The sequence below is a fragment of the Panthera pardus genome, unplaced genomic scaffold (assembly GCF_024362965.1).
Source record: "Panthera pardus isolate Hobbes unplaced genomic scaffold, ASM2436296v1 HiC_scaffold_20, whole genome shotgun sequence".
Classification (NCBI taxonomy): domain Eukaryota; kingdom Metazoa; phylum Chordata; class Mammalia; order Carnivora; family Felidae; genus Panthera; species Panthera pardus.
The window spans coordinates 82,298,607-82,324,834 of record NW_026526766.1 but is presented as its reverse complement, the minus strand read 5'-3'; the positions used below and the strand labels follow the sequence as shown (position 1 = coordinate 82,324,834).

The 26,228-nt window shown below is 46.7% G+C and overlaps 1 protein-coding gene across 1 annotated transcript in view; it reads left to right on the top strand.

The window, feature by feature from the left end:
* DENND1A (DENN domain containing 1A) overlaps nt 1–26,228 on the top strand; it is a 509,944-nt gene that overhangs the window by 305,968 nt on the left and 177,748 nt on the right. The window contains 1 exon segment of the mRNA XM_053908275.1: nt 23,950–24,051. Within this exon segment, the coding sequence (XP_053764250.1) occupies nt 23,950–24,051 (102 nt within the window).

Below are 26,228 nucleotides of genomic sequence, written 5' to 3'. Positions count from 1 at the left end.
ATTTCTTTAGCACAGAACCCCCCCCCCCCCCCCCCCGCCCCAAAGTAGAAATGCTTGGTCAAAGCTAGGAATCTGGTGCCAGATTGCTTTCTGCATGGCTGTACCAATTAGATAGCAGTTCTTTTAAAGGGCTTTTGTGTGCTTTTGTAAGTGCCATTGGTTTGTAGACATGAACCTTAAGCTTTTCCCTCCTCGAGAGAGAGAGCTTAAATTTGTACTAGAGCAAAATGGGGTGGGAGGTGGGGGCTTGCCTGTTTTGCACAGGAGATAAGTTCCCAGAGGGAAAATCTAGAGCCCTGTCCGTCTGTGATGATGCTTTGCATGTCTTAAAGGAAGTGCTACTTCTCTTCTTCTGTTGCCTTCATTTCACGTCGACGAGGACCACCTGCTTCTTCACTAACTGTTGCACACTGTGCTATTGTGCTTACGAAAATGAAACAAGTTGGTTATCGAAAAACCTGTTTGTTTGACATTGAGAATCTTGATCAAAATAGACCACAGAAATCTGCTCAAATTTCTAATTTGACAGGACGGCCATGTGGCTCCTACATTCTGTTAACAGTTCCTCCTTGTCGTCACCCAGCCCTGAGCACATACAGTACACAGTTTATGGACGATCTCGGATGGTGTATTTAGATCAGATTGAAGAGATTTCTTCTGTGTTTTACCTTTGTTTGTCAAGTTTAGGGGTGTATTCAAGGCTCCTGTGTGGAAAATTGAAAGTGAATACTTTTCTAACCGACCTTTCATGCCAGTCGCTGCAGAGTTTGAGACACAAATGTAAAGACCATTTGGTCTATCAGAGTCCACAGCTCTTTCCGGCCCCTCCTCCTGCCTTCCAGGCTGTTCTAGTACAGGCTTTTTCAGACTCCTTTTCATGTCCCTTTACCTTCAGCATTGTCCACGTTTCTAGTCTTAGCTTGCTTTTCTTCTCCACATGCCCTCTAGTCATCTCTCGTAAGGCTTTTGCTTCAGCTACCAATGTGATATTTGTGACTCTCAGCTCTGAACTTCCTCTGGCTTCTCTTTCTCTGAACTTCAGATGCCAAGTTTCAAGTGCTGATGGATTGTCACCTAATGTACTACAGATGTCTCAGACTCAGTCTTCCCCAGACAATGCGTTATGTACACACGTGCGCGCGCGCACACACATACACACACACACACACACACACAACCTTCTGGTGTTCCCGGTCTCTGAGTGGCACCATTGCCCGCAGAGGCACCAAAGTGGGACACACCAAGCATGGCTGAGTTCTCCTCTCTTCCTCATTCTTTCTCTCGAAATAGTCACCAGGTCTCTGACATCTCTCACCACCTGTTCCTTCCTCACTGCCTTCGATGACCTTTTTCTTTGCTTTCTTGGATTCCTGTGAAGGCTTATTCATTCCTGTGATAAGCAAAATGAAGGCCTCTGTGTTCTGAACAGTTTGCTAGGCCGTAGAGAGAGGGAGACGGACATGAACTCAGGCCAAAGTCCCAACACGTGGTGGGGTGCCTTCCACCTCGTCGCCATACCTCCGTAGCCCGCCTTCCAGCCTCTCTCTGCCCTCCCCCATGTCCTGCTGTCTCCACTGCTGTCCTCTCACTGTCCCTTGCTAGCCAGTGCTCTCCCTGATCCATAAGCACACCCACATCCCTCCTCAACACCCCCTCCCTCCGGCTAAGCTTGCCCTTCTCCACCTCTTCCCAGAAGTCCCCAGTTGTCATCTTTCACGTACTGTACTTCTTGCCCTGGATGATAGCTGTCTGCTGCTCTGTCCTCTCCGTCATCCCTAGAAGTATGAGTTCTTTGAGAACAAAGACTGTGCTGCATTCATGTGGTGGCCTCAGCACCTAGCAGGACACCGAGCACGTACTTTCTGAAAAGGATTGAGTGCGTGCTTGGAAAACTGGATTCCAGGACACATTCAGAGCCTCACTGTTTCCGGGGAACCAGCACCATAAGTTTACTTAAAGGTGGAGTAAATTTTTTACTTTTTATATGATCGTAAGGAATTTTTGAAAAGACCTCTGGTAGTAAAACATGTAATGCAAAATATACGTAAATTCTGAAGCTGAAACTTGAGACAGTTTTGCCTTTAGGTGAATGGGTGCAAATCCACTCTCCTTCCTCAGCCTTTGAGGGGTTTTACGTGAGAAGGTTCAGGAAGCACTGGGCAAGATCAGTCTTAGACCTGTTTGACTGAAGTTGGGGAGGGGTTTACCATGCCAAATTCTTGTGTGATCAGCAGTAAAAGAAAAGCCAGATCAGTCGTTGCCCCATTCTTGAGGCCAGCTAAACCACTTTCCAAGCAAAGTCGTGTTTCCTGGGTGTGTTGGGTAGCCGTGAACTACCAGATCGTGGAATTTAGTCTCTTAATCTCCTTGCGTGGATTTCAGCTCAGACTCGGAATGCTCTAGTTATTCTTTTTGATTGGGTTTATCTGGTTCTGTTATACTCTTCAAGGGAGAGAAATGCTTCCCTGAGATTTCTTCCAGGCACCATGGGCTGTAACGCTTGGGGAGGAGCTCGTACCTGGGGCCAAAGGAAAGCTCTTTAAGGAAGGAGCTTGGGAAGGCCCATCTCCTCTCGCACACTAGTTTTCTTACTGGCAATTCAGCAAAAGGCTTATTTTTGACTGTCTTGTTATTTTTTCTTGAAAGCTATAGGCACCTTATTATGCCTTTGCATATGTGCCAGAATTTTTTAAACTTCAAATGAATGTGGCAGATGTTCATAAAAGTTTAGAAAAAGCTACCATAGGAAGACTTTTTAACCATTTTTATGACACTCAAATTTGTTGCACAAAAGGAAATATAAATTATAACCTAGTGTTCTCATTTGAAAAAAAGGTTATTTTGGGGAAAGACCTCATTCTGGTCTTCCGTTCTAACAGGGTGCCCCTGCTATTTGTTGAATGGTAACCCAGTCACCTTCAAGAGTCTGCCTTCCTTCTGAAGTGACAAGTTTATAGTCAATCCGGATTCTTACCCTTCCTTCCGCCTTTTTATATTCTTTCTCTCATTTAAGCAAACATTAATTTGAGGCTAGTGGTACGTTAGCAGGATAGCCAAGGGTATTGGCATGGACCTAGTTTCTTCTTGGAGAGAGTGATCTTGTTAGCTGGCAGCTAGGAAATACCGAAACGTGGCCAGATTCCGCAGGGCCTGTTTCCTTTCATTCTCTCCACCTCGGTTCAGTTCAGGAGACGTTTTCTGCCGCCCCTCTTCTGTGCCTGGTCTGGTAGCAGGTGCCAGGTTACATCTGGTGGATGGTGCTTCTCCGTTTTGATAAGTGAAGACTCTCCTCTCCAAGCCTCACAAGCAATGCTTTGTGTCCAGGCCTCAGAGTGCTACGAGGGATGTAGGCAGAATGTCGTATGCGTGTATCCCGGTGGTCAGGAGGGAGGAAGGAGAAGCGATAGCTATGGCACAGTTGCAGACAGAGGCTCGGGTTAGCCTGTGTATCATACCCCACCTGTACACAGAGGCGGTGAAGTGAAGCATTTAGAACGTGGACTCTGGATTTTAGCCCTCCGAACTTCCTGCTTACGCGGTCCTGGGGAAGGTAATGACCTCTTAACGTCTGTTGTCTTACCTATGAAACGAGGACAGTGGCCACATCTCCCTTACAGGATTGTTGGGAGATTCAGTGAGATAATGCTTGTTGGGTGCCTCACATAGTGCCTGGCACATAAAGAGTTCAACAGAGATCAACAACCGTTGATGTTTTTATTTCCTCAGTGGGCTTAAAGCCATTTACGTTGTTAAGTCGGTAGCTTTGGGAGCACGTTTTAGAGACTCTTAGGTTACCAGGGCCATCGTCCTCATTACCTAGGGAAGGAGAGTTTGTGGTCGCCCTATTTTCTCCTGGTCTGCAGTGCTAGAGACACTTTTTCGGGGATGGGAGCAGTCCTTTTGTAGAATTTGAATGCACTCTCGACCCTCTGCTTGACCGCTGTCCTGTTGTAGTAATTTCCGGCAAGATACTTGGTCTCTCTGTCTCTCCCTTTCTTCATCCGTAATAGCGGTTAGCACCCATCTTTTAGAATCATGGGAAGGATTAAATAAATACATGAGTCCTGTGTGTGTCCAGCATACGTGAGTGCCTGGTCTGTGCCGGGCACACGGTCTACGTCCCCTTCTACAGTGATGTTTTGAGAGCCTTCTGAGTACCAACTACTGCATCCTGCTAGGGGTTCTGTACGAAATGGTGAGCGTCACATAATCCCTGCCTTCACAGGGTTTCGTCTAGAGCAGATGCAGGCAAGTCGAAAGTCATTACAGTGAATTTGGGAGGCCATGGGTCCGGTAGGGGAAACACCAAAATCTAGCCTCGAGGGCTGTGCCTCTGACAGGAAGGGAACACCTAAGCTGAAGCCAGGGAAACCGGGAACAGCATCTGCAAAGACTTAAAATGACCACCATGGAGCTTTCCAGGAAGTAGGAGTAGTTCAGTGTGTGACGGGAGCACAGAGCCGAAGGGAGAGAGCAGAGCCGAGGTAGGCAGGCAAGGACCAGGCCATCCAGGGCCTTGTAAGCCTTGTTAAAGAGTTTGAACTTTATAGGGCAATGGAGAGCCATTGAAGTGTGTAAATAGGGGAGGGACATGGTCAGGCCTTCTCCTTCTGGGCCATTAGAAACACAGTCCTTCCATATAAAATGCTTGGAAACTGCTTAACCATGTTAATAAAGTAAATTGATATTTATAAAGATCAAGGTAATTCTTAAGTAAATTACACACCACAACCATATATATAAAATTCAGATGTGTTGGCATCCCAAACCCAAGCTTCCGAACGGCTCCCTTGCTACCAGGCTGTGGCCGAGGTGTTTGCAGCGATGACTTTCTTCGAGGGTTTAAGCACCGCTTTTACTAGATTTTGTCTTTTCCTCTCTGTTTCTAAGTACTTTTCATGAATTAGATATTCTTTCTACAGCCCAGTTTGAGGATATAGATTTATTTTTTAATCCATGAAATGTTTATTTGAGAGAGAGAGAGAGCGTGCGTGCGTGTGATGAGCGGGGGAGGGGCAGAGAGAGAGAGACAGAGAGAGAGAGACAGAGAGAGAGAGACAGAGAATCCCAAGCAGGCTCCCAGCTGTCAGTACAGAGCCCGACGTGGGGCTCGAACTCCCCAACCTGGAGATCATGACCTGAGACGAAGTTGGATGCTCAACCAACTGGGCCACCCAGGCGCCCAGAGGATAGACATTTAGACTGGCAGTCGGAACAGGGGGAATGCGACCCAGAAACCAAATTCCCCGGCCCCTTGCTACCTCTGCCACCATCGCAATTTCAAGAGGCGTGTGATGGGTTCACGAGGGCACGAGACCAGGCTTCCAGCATTCTGTTCTCTTTCTCGCCATCCTCTCCCTGGGGAGGCTTGGTGGGAGCTCCTAGAAAGACACCTGATTTTGCAGATGCACCAGGTGCTTGGCACAGCCCTGAGGCACCGCTCCTGAGGTCACACCCGGGTGCCAAGGCAGAGCTCCTTTCAGTCTCTGGGAGCCAGAGGGGCTCCCGGTGTAAGTAGCGGCTTTTTGCACAAAATAACAGGATTTACTTATTTACAGAAAAGAAAAATCACCCTTCCCCCCCTGCCTTTGCATCTCAAAGAATCTGAATTTCTGTCAAATGAGTAGGCACGATTTTAACTAGTTCTTTCTTTTCCCTTTTTCCCTCAGCAGAGAAAGCCTTTAATCCTTTATTCATTTTTTTAATAGATATATATTTATCTTTAAACAGTTTCATGAGTGGGGAGTGTTTCCTGTTCACCATCGTGCCATTTGCTTCTTCGCAGGACTCCACAGGTAGAGGGTAATGAGATGTAGTTCACCCTTGTTAAAGCTGAGACTGGTGCAGAGCTCGGAGCCACAATTCTATTCTAGATGGGAGTGGGGACCTGTATATGGATCCTTACAGGAGTTGAGAAATCCCGGGTGAGGTGTGTTAGTGCTGAGTAGTCCTCGTCCTGCTTTGTAAGAAGGTGATATTTGCCTGAAACATTCCACCTGGGAGTTTCAGTCGCAGGCTCGCGGGGAGAGCTCTGGCAAGAAAGGCCAAGGGTTGGGACATCTTCTGAGTCCTTGCTCAACACCGGACACGCTGCCAGGTACTCTACCCGTTTTCACTTTGGAGCATTCCTCGGAATCTCTCCGCCAGGAAGGGGTATCCACATTTGCAAATGGGGAGGCTGAGGCTCAGGTAAAATAATTTCTGTCTAGTCCCTTGGCCACGATGAGGTTGTGAGGACCCAGAGACTCTGCCCTGTGCACCGTCTACTCAGGCCGTGTGGATCGTGCCTAACCCCGCTTCAGTCTTGAGCAGAGGCCCAGCTTCACCTGAGGTTTTCCTTCTCGGGTGGCCCCCATGCCGTGCACGGACGGGGGATGGTGGCCAAGGGACCTGGGAGTTCGTGTCTGGCGGCCTCATGTGTGTCCAGAGAAGGGCTCTGACTATACTTGTAACCAGGGCTGGGTTACTTAGCCTCTTCACGATGTCATTCTCTCGTCAGTAAAATTAGGATTGTCTTTGCTCCCTCAAGGAGTTGTGAGAATTCAGTGATATAACAGATGTGAAGGGCTTTTTAAAGATACTACACCAATAAATTATGTGTAAAAAAAAAAAAATACCACGCCAAACATGATTCTTTATAGTTAAGAGCAAAGTTTAGGTCACTTGCTGGCACTTGCTTTATTATATAAAGAAAAAAAGTAATCAGACAGTAGCTCGGCTTTGCTGGAATTTCCTCAGCATACTGTTTGTTATCCGGCAGAATCGTCACACGTGAGTCTGTCACACGCACAGCGTTCAGGGTGACCGTTCAGAAGCTCCGTTCAACTTGGGGCCCGAAGGAGGTCCTGGACTGTGCCTGAGGAGTTTCCCCCAGAAGCTCTCTCCTCTTCACAGCGGCTTCTACTTTTACAATAAGTGGGATTTGTTTTGTTTCTGAATTGTTTTAGGTTTTAAAGAATTTTTTATTTTAGAGAGCATGGACTGGGGGGAGGGGCAGAGGGAGAGGGAGAGAGGATCTTAAGCAGGCTCGGTGCTCAGCACTGAGCCCAACACAGGGCTCAATCCCACAACCGTGAAATCATGACCTGAGCCGAAATCAGGAGTCGGATGCTCAACTGCCTGAGCCGCCCAGGCGCCCCTGAATGCGATTCTTAAATGTCACTTATCCTGATGTTGAATTAGTTAATACAAAACAATTTAAAGCTCTAGTAGTAATTTATGTAATCAAAGGGAACAAGTAATTCTGGCTGATTTAAGTATCTCTTGCAGTCAGTACATTTCAGTCTAATTTGTTGTGACTGAAATGTTCTCTTGTGAGATGAGATAAGCCTCTGTTATAGATTAGAAAAACTGAGTAATTTATGAGGGAGAATCCCAGTAGAAAATGTGAAACCATCGTTGATGCTCTTGTTTGCCAATTTTCCTATCATCACTTAGCCAGTCATTATATGTAAGTTCCGCTTAGCAATGTGAAAACCGACTTCAAAGAAAATTTAGTTTATAAACTGTTACTAAGAGAAAGCTTGAACTAATCAAAATCCTATCAGGTTAAGAGAAAGAGCTGCACGCAGGGGGGGCGTGTGGCGGAGTGAAAAGGACTCTTGGGCTCTAGAGTTAGATGGCCCTGGATTCAAATTCTAGCCCTAGTTAACGTCTGGTTAAAGTCCAGATGACTTTAAACAACCTCCTTTGTTGAGCTGAGAGGTCAGTTTGGCAGGCGGGGAGGGTGTTGTCATTGCATCACACAGTTGGACCACTCTGTGCAAAAGGATTATTGTGTTATCTTCTTAAGAGATGCGTGTTGGAAGTACTCAGTGATATCAAGCATTGAGTGAAGGTCTGCCAGTATACGTGGCACTTGAGCCCTGTCGTTTCTAGTTGTCACCCCCGTGAAGGAAGTGTAGATTTTGCAGGATGTCGGGTGCTTCTTTGAGCCTTAGACACGTCGCTCATAAAATGGGTACGTTCCCCACTTCGTGGGAGTTTTTAATGAGGAGTAAGTGAGGGAATTGGTACCTGACGTATGGTAGGTGCCAAATAAATGGAAGGGGCTATATGTGTATCGATATTTGTGTAGAACCGAGAAATCTTCTTTAAAGCTAGTTAAAAGGCATCTACCTAAGTTTGACTCTGCCCTCTTTTTCAGCTTCCTTTTGTATTTTTTAGTGAGTGAGTTTTTCTAAATTGACATTAACTCAAAGGCACTTTTAACTGAGCAGAGCCACATGGGACTGGTGACTTCTTAAAGTCCTTGGAAGTGAATAGGGGCGGGGCTGTTGTGGGAGCTCAGAGACCAGTCTCGTGATGATTGAAGAGCCGTACCCTTGGCCTAGGCAGATCCCACTTGGAATCCGGGCACATGTGGTTTTGTTTAACACCATGCTCCACAGACTCACAGTCCGAGTTTGTGACCATCAGACATTTGTTGTTGATATGTGAGGTCACCACAGTAGGGGTGTTTGTCAACCAAATTAAACTTCCTCTTAATGACCTAAAATAATTGATTCGGAAGGCCTTTAAATGGGCCGTGGCAATAGGTGAGCAGGCTGGAATCTGGCGTTTTCTGCACAGATTATTGCGTGTTATTCTTCTGCTTTTAGGGGGAAGACATGGGTGGACCATGGGCTTTTGGGGCAGGCAGTGAACCTAAGTTTGAATCCCAGCTCCACCATTTATCTAAGTGTGCCGCGGGCAAGTCACTGAACTCCTGTGCATGTGTGCCTTGACACCTCCATCTGTGAAATGGGACGCCTGCCTTAAAGTGATGACAGCTAGAAGTAACATGGCTGACGTTCCATGCATGTTAGTAGACCCTCACTGGATGGTACATATTATTATTAATACAGTGTTTCTAGTAGGCGTCTGTGAAGAAGATAGCTTAGTACTAATTTTGTGCAAAGCGGTCAAACTCTGATGTAGTAACCGTACCTTTTTTTTCCCCCCTGCTAAACTGATTTCTCCATAAACTGCTTTCTGTACTAAACTTAAACGCCCATAGAGAAAAGTGTGACTAAAATTGGAGTCTGTAAACCTCTCTTTACATATTGTTTGATTCTCAGCTGATTTCAAAATGCATTTAAAGTTGAATAAGATCTACGCCATGTGGGCTACACAAGGAGTGAGTTTTTTCTTTGCCTTTGGATGCGGACATTAATGACCTAAGCTCTGGCCTTTGCAGGTAGAGTGGGGCCACCGCATTATATTTGTTAGAAGTAAAACACTGGCTCAGAGCTCTTCCTGATCAACAGTGGCGCTAAAGTTTCCTTGTGTGTTTGGAAGTTATCGGTATCCCACAGAGTGGTTTATGTGTCCTGCGTAAAATTCTTCCCTCCATAGACACAAATATCTGACAGAAACTAAAATCCGCAGGCTGGGGCTGCCCGGGGGCCTGGACATGGCTTTAACCAAATATAATACCTGTTAAACTTTGGCATCTATTGTTTTTGAATGATTCGATGGTAATAAATTTATATCCCACCTCTTCAGCATTTTATTGCAGATATTTTGTACTGACCGAATGGGTTAAATTATGAAGCTTGATAAGTACATATGCACATTACCCATCCCTAGCTTTAGAAGAAAAAAAAAAAAGGAAGAAAAAGATAGCTATGAGTTTGGAAGTCATCCCAATTTTTAAAAATAAGAGAATTTGGACATTTTGGCATATGGGGCTTTTTAAATGAAATTTCATGGAACTGAAAACAGTCAATTTTAGGTTTCCAAAAATTGTTTTGATTTTCATTGGTATAAATTTGCTGCACATGGTTTTAGGGAAGTTCTGAGAGATGCATTTGGGACTTCGGGGTTGATTTTCTTTTTTTTTTTTTTTTTTTCTTTTTTTTTTTTTTTTGAGATTTGTGATTTATTTTTAAAAGGTGATTTTTTTTTTTTTCTCCCCTAACTCAAAGTATAAATCGGAGGAGACAGAGTTCCATTTCTAGGACAGCTTTTTTGTAATGACATCATTAAACATTGCCAAACAACTGGACTCGGGGCAGAACTATTGAGCATCATTTTGGCACCCACCGTTTGGACACTGAGCAGCCGACTCCTCTCCCCCCGTCTGGGAGCTAGAATCTCGAGGCCAAATGATTTGGGCCATTCCATTAGCAGCAGCTGCTGGTGATAAGCACCGTGAGAGTCACCTGTGTAGGGTCAGGCTTATTGCACATCAAGGTTCGGCAGTGTCGGAAGAGAGGGAAGATGCCCAGGAGGGGGCTCTAGGCCACCTGCTGTGTGAGGATCAAAGGGTTGAAAGGTCAGAGGGCGCAGCTCCCTTAACCATATCTGTCTGTGCAATAGCTGTTTCAGATTGTAAATCTTGGCGATTTCATTAAGTCCTCCTGGCTGCTACTGGGGCATTGAAATAATAAAATTTTATATCTGTTGCCTTTCCTGCCTCTGGCAGCCAGGCTGATACATTCTCTGCAAAATGGGGCGTCTTTATGAAAAGCTTTCCTGGAATGATCAGAGCAGCCCTGGTGAAGCTTCACGTTGGGAAGTTGGGGTTCACAGAACCTCATCCTCTGGAATGGTTTAAACGCACGCACGCACAGACCGGTTAGCAGCCTTTGTGATTTATGTAACACCTCTTTTCCGAAAAGCAGGTCACCAAAGTATTACGTATTGCTGAATGCTTAATCTTACACGTAGGAGGAAAGCTTTGCTTTCTCAGTGCTGTATTAAATAGCCCCTGTTCTAATGACTCCGGGGTCCGTCCTCTTGGGCCATCCCGAGCCTCTCTACAGGCATTACTTCCCACTCGGCAGACCATTTGGGTGTTTTTAGAGACGTGTCTCCTGAATATGATTTTCCAAACACTTTTCCTAGATCTTAAAGTTGTTATGGACCTTTAGGGCTCCTTGGCTCTTGGGCAAGACAAATCACAGTAATGGCTGCCCCTTTACTGCCCATATGTTTAAGACCCCCTGTAGTTTGTTTGAAAAGTTAAGAGATTTTCACAGTGAAGGTGCCATTTCTGAAATTTAAAGTGTTCCTTTTCACCGGGAGATAAGTTCACTCTGATTAAGTCCGTAATTCTCACTAAGCCATGTTTATGGGGGCAATAAACAATGTTTCAGCGTGCTTGTTAAATTGGGTTTCCAACCTCTCCACTCTTTAAAAATTGACATTTCAAATAAAAGGCAGGTGGAGATGGGAGTCCAGGTTTTCTGTGCCTAGTGATGAATGAATGATGGCAAGTGGCAGTTGTGTGGGAGGAATGAGGCCCTGTTTTATGGGAGGGTGACCCCAAACCATTTTGGGACTAGGGAATCAACGTCCCCTTATACCCCCAGTGAAACTCTTAAATTCAAGTTTCACGGTTTCAAATTGGACGGATGCTGTTTTTGAAATACTGCCAGCCACATTGCACACATTATTTAATTTCACAGCAAGCCTGTGTTCCAATAGTGGTGGCCCCCTTTTACAGATGATGAAATTTGGGCACAGAGAGGTTAAGTGACCCGTCCAAAGTCACATTGCTAAAAATCACAGGACCAGAATCCAAACCCAGTTATTTTATTGTGTGAAGTGGTTTAGTGTATACAAAAGAAGAACATGATACTGGTCCAACTTTTAGGGTCTGTTTGCTGTTAGGTGTCTGGCCTCTGGTAAGTCTATCCACGAAGGTTACAAAATAAATATGTGACCTCGTCACTGTCCGGTCTTTGCTAAGCCAGGAAAGTGGAAGGGGCTGCACAGACAGGAGAAGGAGACCACTGGGCTTTGGGGTCGGACAGCCCCAAGCTCTAGTCCTGGCTCTGTTGTTACCCCAGGGCCTGGTGCAAGAGTTTCAGTCTTCTGTGCTATAAAATGGGAATAATCATGCCAGTTCCATGGGACTGCTCTGAGGATCAGATGAAATAAGGTATCTTAAAATAATAGTGTTTATATTATACTTTATAGATGACAGTAGTAAGCCTTAGTGCAGTATCTGTGGATATAGTAAGGTTGAAACAGTTATTTAAAAATTTTTTTTAATGTTTACTTATTTTTGAGAGAGAGAGAGAGAGACAGAGAGTGGGCGGGGGAGGGGCAGAGAGAGAAGGGGAGACACAGAATCCGAAGCAGGCTCTAGGCTCCGAGCTGTCAGCACAGAGCCCGATCTGGGGCTCGAACTCAGGAACTGTGAGATCATGACCTGAGCTGAAGTCGGATGCTTCACCGACTGAGCCACCCAGGCACCCAAAACAGTTATTTTAAAGGCAGAGTGCTCTCTCTCCCTCCGCCCCGCTCCCCCACTTGGTTTCTCTCTCTCTCTTTCTAAAATAAATAAAATGGAAAAAATAAAAAATAAATCTAAAAAGAAGAGGCGCCTGGGTGGCTCAGTTACTTGAGCGTCTGACTCTTGATCTGGGCTCAGATCATGATCCCAGGGTCCTGGGATTGAGCCCCGTGTCGGGCTCCACGATGAACATGGAGCTTGCTTAAGATTCTCCCCACATACACACACTCCCGCTCCCTCTCCCTGTCCCATGCCCTTCTTCCCCACTCGCCTTCTTGCTCTCTAAAATAAATAAGTTAATGAAAATAAAGGAAAAGTGATAGGGGCAGCATGAAACAGTTGGAGACGTCACTAAACAAGTTTTATTTTCGTTCTCGTGTTTTGAGGGCCCAGCCCCGTATTGTCCACCGTGCTTGGCGCTTAGGCCTTTGAGAAGGCAGTGTGCTGTGGGACAGGAATAATCAGGAAGGTTTTGTGGAAGAGCAGGGCCTCGTGGGACGGAGATGATGACGGCGGCTTTCGGGCCGTCTTCGCGTCTCACCCAGTGCTCCACGCTTCGTCTCTCGTTCGTGCTTTGCAACAGGCCTTCCTCGTCTTCTGTTCACAGACGAGGAAGCGGAGTCTCCAGCATAGGGAGGGTGCTTCAGTTGGAGGCAAAACACCACCAGCCCAAGGGCAGACTTGTCCAGTGCGCTGCCGGGAGAACTGGCAGAACCGGGCTCTCACAGAGGCTGCTGGCACCTACCTGCCTTCTAGCTGGCCCTCTGTGAGATACGTGCCCTGCTTAACCTTTAGTCTTCTCGACAGTCCTGAGGCTAAGGACAGTGACTCCCGTGTCACACGGAAGAAAACTGATACCCAGGGAGGTAAAGTGCCGCGCCCGCAGCTACCTGGCTAGTGAGCGAAAGAGCCAGGACACCAACCTCGTGACTTTTTGACCTTGGGCCCTGGACCATCCAGCAGAGGAAATCGAGCAAGTTCCGTGTGAATAGAGATGCTCTCTTCCCCTATACATTGCTATGCCTTTTCTTTTCTTTTCTTTTCTTTTCCTTTTCTTTTCTCTTTCTCTTTTTCTTTCTTTCTTTCTTTCTTTCTTTCTTTCTTTCTTTCTTTCTTTCTTTCTTTCTTTCTTTCTTTCTCCCTCTCTCTCTCTCTCTCTCTCTCTCTCTCAAATTCTTTAATGTTTATCTTTGAGAGACAGAGCATGAGCGGGGGAGGGGCAGAGAGAGCGGGAGACACAGAATCGGAAGCAGGCTCCAGGCTCCAAGCTGTCAGCACAGAGCCCGACGTGGGGCTCTGACTCACACACCGCGAGATCATGACCTGAGCCGAAGTCAGACACTTAACTGACTGAGCCACCCAGGCACCCCGGCTGTGCCTTTTCTTAGGCCATTTGGTTATAGTTTACCTCACCAGTCCTTATCCAGGCCGTCTCGTAGGTAGGCCGAGGGCCTCTTCAGTTCAGAGATCATGCTTTATTATCTCTCTGTCCTTAAAACCTAGCATGGAGTTGACATGAATGACCGACTGACATATGACTGACTGAATGAGTGAATGAATGGGTGAGTGAGTGAATGAATGCCCAGGAGATGTATGGTCAAGAAAGGAAAAATAGTCCACTGGAGAAAAAGCTCTGTGCTGACCCGGGTTGAAAGTCCTTGGACTTGTTAATGAGAGTCAGTGCTTATTACCTTGTGAGGAGTGGATTTGGCCTGACCTGTGAGGGGCTTACACCACTTCCCTCCCCTGTCAAGCTTCTGTTTCTGTTTAAAGCACACTGGGAAATTCCAGCGGTGTTTTCAGGGGTCCTCTGAACTGTCGGGCTTAGATTTTTAATTTTGTGGAGCAGGAAGGAGCAAATCAGTGACTCCTGGCTCCAAAGAAAAACCACTGCGTTTATCAACCGCTTGGCAGTTCAGTGACCTTTGGGGCCTGAGGAAGGGAAGGAAAATGTCACTCTTGCCTCTGTGTATATCTGAGATTTCAGGAGGGAATAAAGAGTTTAGAGTACCTGAAGGTTTGCCTTTCCTCTTCTTGTCCTTTCCACTTTCCCTTTTATTTCTCTTTCCTTTCTTCCTAGGAGGCCACCAGCTCCCATGCTGTTCTTTGTTATGTGCTCATATATATGCGCATGCATTTGAGCACATTTTATATGTGCTGTATAGTGGAAAGAACATTGGCACGTGGAACCCAGATTCAAATCCTTTCTCTGACACACACCACATTGTAAGAACATGGGCAAACCATTTACTCTCTTTAGGCTCAGTTTCTTCATCCATCAAATGGGTATGATATTCTGCAGAAAACCCTCTCCCTGGGGAATTTTAATGGGAGTCTGGGCCAACCATCGAGCTATGAAGGGCTTGATTCTTCGGCTACATGCTTGACAAACTTCCGCTAAGTTACAGTTGCTCAATATGCTTGTTGGTTGAAACAGTGGCAGAACAATTAGTAAGATGCACTGGGTAACTGGGCGTTGGTGTTCAGCTGGTTGCAGTGTGTAACACCACTGCTTCTAAGCCCTACGACTTTGGACCAGCTACTTTTCCTCCCTGAGCCTCAATTTCCTTCTCTCCACGGGAGTGTCATGAGCATTGCATTGTATGGTACTCAGAAAGGTTTGGGCCGTGGGAGGACCACACCAGCTAACAGCTCTCACGTCGTTGTTGTAAGAGCCCGTATGATGACGGAGGCAGAGCGTGTGCCCCAGTCCCCGGCCCGTGCCGGCCCTCTGTCAGCCTAGCTGTGGCTTGGCCCATCAGGCGCATGGTTGGCCTAAGAGGGGACTGCACGAACCCAGTATCAATCATGTAGTATAACATGTGGATTAACACGCTATTAAGATGGAAGAGCCATATTCGCTACCTTCCAAAATTAAAACAGCGGCTGAGCAGTCAGGCTTAAGGGAGACATAGTGTCAGGAGCCATATCAGTTTGCCTCCCTTCCGGAGGGACAAAGACTAGACTTTCTTGGAGCCAAAGCAGAGCATTTTGTGTTCTGATTCGGGAAGATGCTGCGTCATCTTGAAACAAGACGTCCTTGCAGGAAGGACCTTGTCTGGACCTGTCCCCTTTGCTTGGTGCTCTAGTTGCTGGTCTCAGAGGTGCTGCCTCAGCCTTGGGGAGAGGCGACTAGGCTTGCAGACCTCAGAGGTCACGGCAGCAGGGATTAGGCCTGCCTGTGGTCAAGGCCAGTGCCCGGGTCAGATGGGAACATGGACATGGTGTTGCCAAACAAATATTTCTTTTTTTTTTTTTTCTGGTTATTTAATCTTCTCACAACGCTAAGTATGTGGTGATAACCACATTTTATAAACGAAGAACCTGAGGTTCAACAAGATTGAAATTCCCTGCCCTGGGTCCCATTTGCAGTAATTAAAGAAGATAAAACCCAAAGCCCAGTCCACATGACTCCTGCTTCTTCCACTTGGTCCTGCTGCTCCCCCAAACCGAGCTGTCACAGGACCACGGGGGTCTCTCGGAAGGTACGCAGATAACGTTGCTGCTTCGATCCTCATGGGGAAGCAACAGGACAGATTGAAGAAGTAACATGTACCCTGGAGGTGTCGACTTTTACAGATAGATTTTCTTTTTTTAATTTTTTAAGAAACGTTTATTTATTTTGAGAGAGAGAAAGTGTGAGTAGGGGAGGGGTAGAGAGAGAGGGAGAGCGAGAATCCCAAGCAGGCTCCGTGCTGTCAGCGCAGAGCCCCACGCACGGCCTGATCCCACGAGCCAGGAGATCATGGCCTGAGCTGAAATCCAGAGTCAGACGCTCAACCTACTGAGCCACCCAGGCGCCCCTACGGATAGATTTTTCCTACAGTGAAATACATTCTAGAGTGAATCCTTTTTATCAAAATAATTACTGTTACTTTGTTTTTCATAATAATAATAAACACCCAGTGTTTATTATATACCAAACATTATCCTAAGTACTTATACGTGTTTTAACTCATTTAATCACCATAACAGTCCAGTGAAGTCCATGTTATTTGCTTTTTGTCTACATACTATTGAAATATGAAATTGATAGGGCAAAGTACACTCATCCAAAGTGCACAGCGAGATTTGTGTTTACAAGGCAGGTACACCCGTGTGACCACCACCAGATTGAGAAACAACGTTACCAGTCCCCCAGAGCCTCCTCTTGTGTCCTCTTGTAGTCATTCTCCCTCTGACCCAAAGGTAACCATTATTCCCGGTGTCCTGTTTGAATCGCATTGAACAGATGAGTAAACTGAGGCACAGGGAGCTTAAGGGGTTTGCACGCGGTAGCACAGCTGTAACTGGCAGAGTTGGGAATTCAGACTGAGGCAGACGCTCCAGAGAATGTGCTCATATCCCTGAGACCAAGCCAGGAAAAGAACACTAGATTGGTGGTGGTTTGAATTGTAATAGCACAAAATCATCAGAGTGAAATCTTACTAGCTTCTGCCTTTGGTCTGAAAATCAATTTACATTCTTACAGTCTTGGGGCCCCTGGGTGGCTCCGTTGGCTGAGCGTCCGACTCTTGATCACGGGGCAGGTCATGATCTCACAGTTGGTGAGCTCGAGCCCCACATGGGGCTCTGTGCTGACAGCACAGGGACTGCTTGGGATTTCTCTCACCCTCTGTCTCTGCTCCTCCTCAGCTTGCTCTCTCTCGCTGTCTCTCAAAAAATAAATATATAAACATGCTTTAAAAAATTAAATTCTTACAGTCTTGGAGCTCTAATCCATTTTATTGGCATAACTTTGAAATTGCAAGGATGGAAACTCACTTCTGTTCCTCCCCCACCCCCCATGTATTGCTCACCCACTGCAGTCAGGTGCTGTGTTAATTCTTTACACACGTTGTCTCACTTAACCCTCACGGGTCGTCTGTGCGGTAGGTAGCATTCCCATCTTAAAGATAAGAACACTGAGGCTCAGAGGTAAAGAGCTTGCTGGAGGTTACACAGTCACAGAGACAAGGCTTGAATCTGACCGTCTCATTCCGGAGCCCACGGTTTTAACCACCGTGTTAACTCCTATCTTCCTGTGTCAACTATGAGTTAATTCTACACTAATTAATCATGATAATTTCACATAATTATTGTCATTGCCATCATTATTCTTATTCCCCTCTCACTTCCTTGAGCAAATTCCGTTTTGCCTACTTTGGGCTTACGTTGTCCATTTGGGCTTTACACTGACATCTGCTTCCAGGCGTGCCTCCCAGCAGAGTGAGTCCAGCCACAGTATTAGTTTATTCTCCGGTTCACGAGCATTTGCCCTGCGTCAGGCACCGTGCTGGGCACTGGAGAGGCAGAGACATATATGCCCTGGCGATGGTCCTACTGGAAGGACAAGAATAAAAATGCACTGCATGCTGGCTCAGTGACTCCATGCATGCTGGCTCGCTGACCTCCACCCTAGATAGGGAGCCAGCCCAACGCTCAGCTGAAGAGGCTGAGTGGAGCTGGGCCCCTGCTCCTCAATGTCTAGGACCAGCTTTCCTCCACATCCTGCTCCTAGCTTCCTCAGCCAGGGAAGTATCATATTCTCCTGACCACTCTTTGAATCCCCTGGATTACACTGCCAGTGCAAACCCTTGCTTTTCATCTTACAGGCTTCTTCTGGGTCCTAACTTTTGTCACTAGTTGTCCAATCCCTTCCTTGGACAGGCAGGATCATCCCCATCTGTGGGGGGTATTGGTGTGGTTTGAACCAGTGTCACTACTTCCTATGTTAGGGGAGGAAATCCATTGTTTTCAGACCACCAGTTTTAGAAAGTGAGGCTCAATAAAGTCTTGGTTGCAGGGGAAACACCAAAGGTAGAGTGTTTCTCAAATAGATTCCACTTTAATGTAGAGAAGTATACTAGAATCTCTAGGGGCATTGGATTTTTATGTTTATCCTAAGAGGTCATGAGTGGAAAAGCAAAGTTAAAAAAAAAAAAAAATTCCTGAGCTAGACAAAAGAAAAGAAGGAACAGGGAGCCAAACTCAGCTGCAAATCTGAATGTAGCAGGGACAAATGACCTTGTCAGATGGCATTCATTCACCATTCGTGCATTATTAATTTTTTGTCGTCTTTTCTGATTTTATTCTGTGTTCTGGACATAGTACTAATGTTTTTATCAATTTCATTGGGTTACAGTTTATGTGCAGACCATCTATTTAAAGCATACAATTTAATGAATTTTGACAGTTTCATACATTTGTGAAATCATCACCACCACAGTAAAGATATAGACTATTCCCACCACCCTCAAAAGATTGTTGTTGTTGTTGTTGTTTTAAAGATTTTATTTTTAAGTAAACTCTGTACCCAACATGGGGATTGAACTCACAACCCTGAGATCAAGAGTCGCGTGCTCTTCCGGCTGGACCAGCCAGGTGCTCCAAGTGATTGTTCGTTTTTATTTAACAAAATAAAGCTCACTTATCTTGAGCTTCTCGTGTGCCAGGTGCCACTGTACCACTTTTAAAATGTTGGGGCGCCTGGGTGGCTCAGTCGGTTAAGCGTCCGACTTTGGCTCAGGTCACGATCTCGCAGTCCATGGGTTCGAGCCCCGCGTCGGGCTCTGTGCTGACAGCTCAGAGCCTGGAGCCTGTTTCAGATTCTGTGTCTCCCTCTCTCTCTGCCCCTCCCCCGTTCATGCTCTGTCTCTCTCTGTCTCAAAAATAAGTAAACGTTAAAAAAAAAAATGTTAACCCGTTTAATCCTTACCACATTCTTATGAGGGAGGCACTGTTGTCACCTGCAGTATATAGAGGATGACACAGGGGGCACAGAGAGAGTGAAATGCCCACATTTGTACAGCTGGTGAGTGTTAAAGCTGGGTTAGAACTCACAGACTGGCTTCCAGATCCTGTGTTCACCTCTTGCCTCTGGTGCCTTCCATTCTTTCATTCATTCATTCATTCATTCATTCATTCGTTCGTTCAGGAATTGCCTCCTGTGGGCCAAGTGCTGGAGTAGGAGCTGACAGTGTAGAGTTCTCTGTCTTATTACCCTAAGAAGCCCGTGGACTAGGGGAGGAATTGAATACTTCTATAAATAACTCTAGGTTGGCATATTATTCTGGTTGTAGGAATGACCTCAGGGCAGCACAGGGAAAGGCAAACTTACTGCCAGCCGGGGCCCTCTGCAGTGAGGCTGGCCAGGCTTTGCTGAGTTCTCAGGAACCATCAAAGGAAAGGGAACAGACGGGCAGGAGAGCCACTGTTTGATGAATGCCTGTTCGGGTGTCCCTGGAATCCTGCCGACTCTTCCACGTACATTCGCTTATCCAATCCTCCCAGCAGTTCTGTGAGGGGGTACTATCTTGATCCCCATTTCACAGATGAAAACCTGGAGGATTTTGGAGGTTGAGTGAATTGCCTTAAGGCAGCCCGGGAGGTAGGGGGCAACCCTTAAGTGAAGCCTGTGTGTTAGAACCCAACCTCTCTGCTGCCCCCACCACCTCCCGACTATGATGTTCCCCTCCCCTGTCCTGAAAGGCCGGGGTCAGGCTGAGTCTGTCTGTGACAAAGCATAAAGAGAAAGACATTTTTGATTAACAATATTTATGGGAGGATGCCATTTTTGTGTGTTTCTCTGTGCAAGAAATGCCATTTGGAAAGTCGGTGTGCATGTCAGTATTTTTTTTTTTTTTCATTCTGAGAAAAAGCCTATAGAGTCTGGTGGGGGGAGGGTTTGCAGCTGGCAGGAGCTTTGGCATATGTTGTAACTAAAAAGAGAGGGAACGTGTTGGTGGGACAAGCTACCGGAGAGCTGTCTCGGTGTGCCGCGGTACTCGTAAGTGTTTTAATTGGGTAGGGTTTTTGGAGGACTATTTTGACATCTGCTCGTGTCTTTGCTGATTTTTCTTCACTTAGAGTAGGAAACACAAGCTGTGGATAAAATGACTTTAAAATAATTGGAAGTAAAGATATCTCCCTCAAAGTCGAATTTGAGAGGGACACTTTTTAAGAAGTGGAAAGGAAATTCCACTTCTAGGAACCTGTCCTAAAGCCCAAGGCGTTATGCCTACAAATTTCATGACAATATCATATATAAAAATTACTTAAAAACCGGTGGTAACGGCCAACGGGAGGGGCTTGGTCGAGTTTGTTTCCACGAAGTGGAACATTTTGTAGCAATTAGCAGTGATCTTCACAAAGTTTTTAATGAAGTGGAGCATTCATATATTGTAATGAGAGAGAATCGGGAAGAAATATTAAGAACTATTTTAACTATATTTTTAAAAGTAGGGATTGAGATGAAAGGATATGGAAGGAGACATCAAAACACGATCTCCAAATGGAGGGATGAGCATCACTATACTTTCCTTTTTTGAAATTTTTTGTCTGTCCTTTTTTTTTTTTTGAACAGACCCATGTGATTTTTATGATACAAAAGGCAAGTGTTTTTTTGTGTGTGTAAGAGAAAGCTCGGCGCTGAGAGGATCCATATAGCTTCATGCCCTACAGGTACTCGTTCTGAGGTCTGAGCAATTGGATTTGGGACGTCTTCAGAAATAGCGAGGCTTTCGAGTCAGAGCGGGTTCAAAAGTCAGCTCTGCCACTCACCAGCCGTGTGATTTGGGGCAGTTTATTTGACGTCTCCAAGCCTTATTTTCTCATCCCTACCACGGAGATGGTAGTATCTGCCTCCTGGCGTGGTCAGGATTCAGTGAGATTCAGTGAGCAGGCTCCCAGTAATGGTCTAGCTTCCTCCTCCACCAGCTCTTCCCACCCCCACCCCAGTTTGAAGGGTTTTGTGGGGCTGGTTTTGTGTGTGTGTGTGTTGACGAGGGAGGGTTTGGCCTTTCTTCATTGCTCTTGTTTCCTTGAGCCTTTCAGGGATAAGGCACCATCCGGCTGAGCTGGCCTCCGATTCTTTCCTTGGGAACACTGAGCTTCAGGAAGGCCCTTGAGTCTACGCCAGCCTCTTTGGAAGAGGCCTTGTTGCCAGGAGGGCAGCTTTGTCCTGTAAGAGGAAACTGTGCCGACCCAGCTCCTTGCCTGGAGCCTGGTGCTTGGGCATTTTGGTTACTAAGGGGACCCTGGCCTGCTAAGTCAGAAAAAAGGGCCAGGTTTTTTCCTCTTCTTCAGCCTGCTGCCATTGTTGAAAAAGTAAACACTCCACACAGCTTAACGGGCAGGCCCTCCAGTCAGGAGTGGGAAGAAATCAAAAGCCTGTTCCAGCCCAGGCCGCGGAGAGCCCACAAGGGCTGGTCTGTGCTGCTGGGGCCCCTCTGGGAACACAGAAACAACGCCCAATTCTGGTCCAGAATCAACATCCCTCTTGCTGGGCCTTTCAGCCCCTGAGGCTTCTCTCCAGTGGCCAAGCCCCCTGCCCCCTTCTGTTTGGGACTCTTTTAGAAGGTCAGATGAGACAGAAGAGGCAGTTCTGAGGTGCAGTGGCCCTCAGCGCAGTCCTCCAGGCCTGGAGTCCCCTGCTGAGTTTTGGGGTTCCTTGTGGCCTCTTCTCCAGTTCCATTTCTGGTGTTTCAGCTTTTGAGGTGAGAGCCCATTAGCCTCCAAGAAGGGACCAGACGGTTTTTGCCCTTAGGCCATTGGCACTACGGCTTTCAGACTTGCTGTAGCAGATGTGTGAATTATGAAAGTAATAATAACAAGCACTATTTATAAATCCTGTGTGCCTGGCACCGTGCACGTATTACCTCTACTCCCTCACAGCAGCCCGGGGGGCAGGGGTTAGAGGATGGTGGTCACAGTCATTGGACCAGTTTTACGGATGAGGTAGCCAAACTATAGCCACATAATCCGGGGCGAGCCACTTCACCTCTCTGAGCCTCAGTTTCTCATTCCTGCAAACGGGAATGGTGATACTTTGCCTCCAGCTACGTTGTTGACAATGAAAGAATGTGTGTGAGCTCCACGGGTGATATGAGTGAAAGAGATTGTTGCTGAGGCTATTTCTGTAACTTCCTGCCAGCACACTGCTAGGTCTTAAAGTTTTTGGACTGAAAAATGAGGTGGCAGTGGAGCCCCGGACAGCTCACCAGGAATCTTAACGTTCTCATCTGAAAAATGGGGGTTGTGCTTTATGAAACCCTGGTGATTTGTATTATTATCAAGGCTGTTTGCTGCCAAGTTTTTACTCTGTAAAAGTTTTAGTCTGTAATTAATGTTTGGAGGGGAGAATAAACTTGTAAGTAGGCAGGGAATCTTGTCTCTCCTCTGCGGTTCTCAGCCCATAGTGAGCACTTAGGAAATGTTGACGAATGGATTGAAAGGCTTGCGGGCTAGCCCCTGGTGGTGTGGAAAACTCAACAGCAAAAGGAGTTTGAGGCTCTTAGGTGTGTTAAGTGGAAGGGTTCCCGGACTCTGCCACCTGGGACCATTTTTCAACCCTAGGAGGCTTCTGACCAGCTCAGCTCCACCCTCCTGCTGGGAGGAATCTCAAAACGTTTACTTAGGTACCAGGCTGTGTCCTAGAGACTGGGGTTTAGCAGCCATCGGGATGGTCCAGGCCCATCACTAGGCTGTGCGGTTCTCTTCGATGAATTAGGAAAAGGCGTCTATCTCTTCTCTTCCACGGCCACCACCCCTGACCCAGACACACGGCTTAGCCGATTTCAGCCCCAGGTGGCTGGTGGGACGTCCCTGGGCAGTGCATACCTGCACGGTTATATTCAGTGCCTCAGAGAGTAGCTAATAAATTGATCGCTTATATATGTAAGGTGACTGTATGTCCCGTTGGATGTCTTCTGCCCTAGCATAATATGCCCTCTTTCACACCAACAAGCGTTCCAGTTTTGACCACAAATGATAAGGTCTTCCTAATTAACTGGGGCCAAGTGAGATAAAGACACAGTTGTGAAGTTCTAGACTCTAAAGGAATGAGCTTTGATATTGGACAGGAGAAGAGGGTTGAATGAGATTGGGAGCAGTGGGTAGGCGGGAGAAAAATGGAGGAGGATTCTAGCAGTGGGTGAATAGTGTGATTAAAAATTAAAAGCTCAAGCTACACATAATCTTGTACTTCTGGAGACTATGGAGAGCTGCTCCCAGAGGGTGGGCCTTTCCTTTCTCCATATTTTACCTATCCCTTCTTCCCCGCACAAACATGCGCACCTAATAAGCACGTCTCCCTTATCTTTTCCATTACTGCGCCAGTAGAGTAATGGCTCATGGCCAGAGCCTCTGAGCCTTGACTGACTTGCTGGGTTTCTGTGGAAAATGGGACCCAACTGAAAGCGTGACCTCCCTACTCCGTGTTTAAGGGAAATGTTGACATGGTAACACCAGTCCATCTACCATATTCCATCCCAAGAATGGTAAGATCCAAAAGAGAGATGGGCAAGTGGCTTTTGGTAAGTGAGTGGGGACAGATTGAAGGGTGTCATTTGGGCTTAGCTGTACATCAGAATTCCTGCAGCCAGAGGTTTAGACTATAGCTCCTAGTGTTAAAAAAAGAAAAGAAAAGATAAGACAAAAAGTTGAGGTGTAAAGATCTCTCTTCCTAACCGTGTGACCTGAGCATATTAACTTAGTCATCTTCATTCTTGTGAAACCCTTTCCCTTGCTGGGACTTGGGGGGGAATGTAGAGCCCCCAGAGTTTTTGTGACAGTTAAAAGGCCTAAGAGATGTGACCCACCTAGCATTGGGCCTGCCACAAAATGAGCCTTTGGCAAATGTCACTGTTCTTCCTTATTCCGCTTCCCCGGAGAGGGCCAGTGGAAATATCCGTGTCCTCATGGTGCTTCAATTATTTTTTCTTTCGGAATTTTTTTATTTGCAGAAAGTCAGAAACATGGCCCTGGATGATGTCGTGATCCTCAACGTGGACACCAACACCCTGGAAACTCCCTTTGATGACCTCCAGAGCCTCCCAAATGATGTGGTGGGTAATGAGCTCTTGAGGTCTGACTCCTGTGAGTTCGGGCAGTGGACATGAACATGACTTTCGAGAACGGAAAGGAGGGGAGACAGTCGTGGTTTTCCTCTGGCCTAAGAACTACAGTTTGTTTCTCTGCTGCGTCTGCCACCTTTGTCTCAGTGAAGGAAAGTTGGAGGGTGGTTCATTTTGTTTAGTTGCTTTGCTCTCATAACGTGCATCTGGGGGGCTGTGTAGTGATCCCAGCGTCTAGTCAGCTCCTCTTTGTGTGGGAGCCTCGGGGACTTGCGTCCCCTCTCCAGCATATTGCCGCATCCCGAGGACAGCACAGCTTCCCCTGAGCAACTCCGGAGGGCTTTCTGTGTGAGCGATATGGGACACTTCAGGTCTGTATGTCTTTCCTGGACCATCATCAAGCAGCCATTTTCCCATGTAGCAAGATATCTGCTGACAGTGCTCTGAATGTGGCTCTCTGTCCCATAAATCTTAAATACCTAACATCTAGACAGATAGTGGGCTCTCTTTAGCAAAAGCAACCGGCTGCCACATTTGCCACGCCGACACCTGACCACCTACCTGTCTCAACGTTGCTACTCAGGCTGCCTCATGGGCAGCTGTGCGAAGCAGACCCAATTTTCCCCATCGTCCACAGGAATGAGGAGGACTGGGGCTCACTGGGAAATAGGGTTTTGATGTTTCTGGTGTGACCTCCATGGCTCTGTCTGCTGGAGGATCTATAAAGTTATTCTGACTTCCAGGCTGAAGGGGGTAGATGTTCCCGGCCCCATGTGCTGACGTGGGATCGGGTCTGTGCTGCTGGGTTTGTGTCGTGGGAAGTGGAGCTCCATTCCTGCCGGAGGTCCCCGTGGCACTTTGGGGTTAGCTGTCTGGAAGAGATGCTGCTGTTTGTTGATGAACAACTTGCAACATGGTTTCAAACTCCTCTACTCTTTTTTGGGGAAGTCATTTGTGCTACATAAAGATGTTCTGGGGCACCTGGGTGGCTCAGTCAGTTGAGCGTCTGGCTCTTGATTTTGGCTCAGGTCATGATTCCGGGGTCACAGGATTGAGCCCTGTGTCCAGCTCTGCGCTATGTGTGGAGCCTGCTTAAGAGTCTGTCTTCCCCACCTCCCGCCCCCACTCTGCTCCACTCCCCTGCTCTTGTGCGTGCGTTCTCTCTCTCTCTCTCTCTCTCTCTCTCTCTCTCTCTCTCTCAAATAAAATTTAAAAACCCACAAAATTTAAAGATGTTCCATTTGTAGTCTAATTAAACAATGGCTACCATTCATTGACTTCCTATGTGCTAAACTCTATGGTAAGAGCTCGTACTGACCCCTCATTTCCTCTTCACACTGCCCTGAGGAAGGCATTTTCCTTATTCCTGTTTCATGCCCAGAGCTAGAAAGAGGAGGAGCCAGGAAGTGAACCCAACTCCGTCTCTCCTGAGAGCTGCCAAGCCCCACATCCTCTCTAGGGGCCGTCTGCATTCAGGGATCGCATGCAGTTAGCATTATAGCCCAGTGGAGTAGGTGTTCTCTCCTTTACATAGGGCAGATGAACCTTAGAGAGCACATTCCCTGCTATAGGTCATATGACTGGCTGGGGCAGAGCTGAGATTGGACGGCACCAAAGCCCACACTGCCTCCTCTCCTTGTACCCTGCCCCCCGCCCCCTTCTGAGGCAAACAGATGGCAGAAGCAGGAAAAAGGAAAGGACCAGACACCATGAGGCTCTACCTATTTGTGTCAGGACAAGGTATGGGCTTGGGATCTCAGGGCCTCCTGACGATAGTTTGAATCATTGGTCCAAAGAATATGTGGCTTCCACCCTGGTTCCTTCCTAGGGAAAAGCTTTCCCCTTAATCCATGGGTGCCATAGGTATGGACCTGGCAGTTCCTGAGTGAATTTTGTAAGTGAGCCTGAGGTATCAGATGCTAGGAATGGCCAGGGGCCTGGGGCAGCCCAGAATGACTGGCTGATAGCTAGGAAACAGTGAGGTAGACTGGTCCCATCTGCTGTGTGCTGGCCCAGTGCTGGGCATCAAACAGCAAAGATGAAATAGATCTAGTCCTTTCCTTCAAAGAGGAAAGTAGGGGAAACAGATATGTAAAAAAAAAAAAATATATATATATATATATATATATATATAAACATATATATAAACATATATATATATTATATAT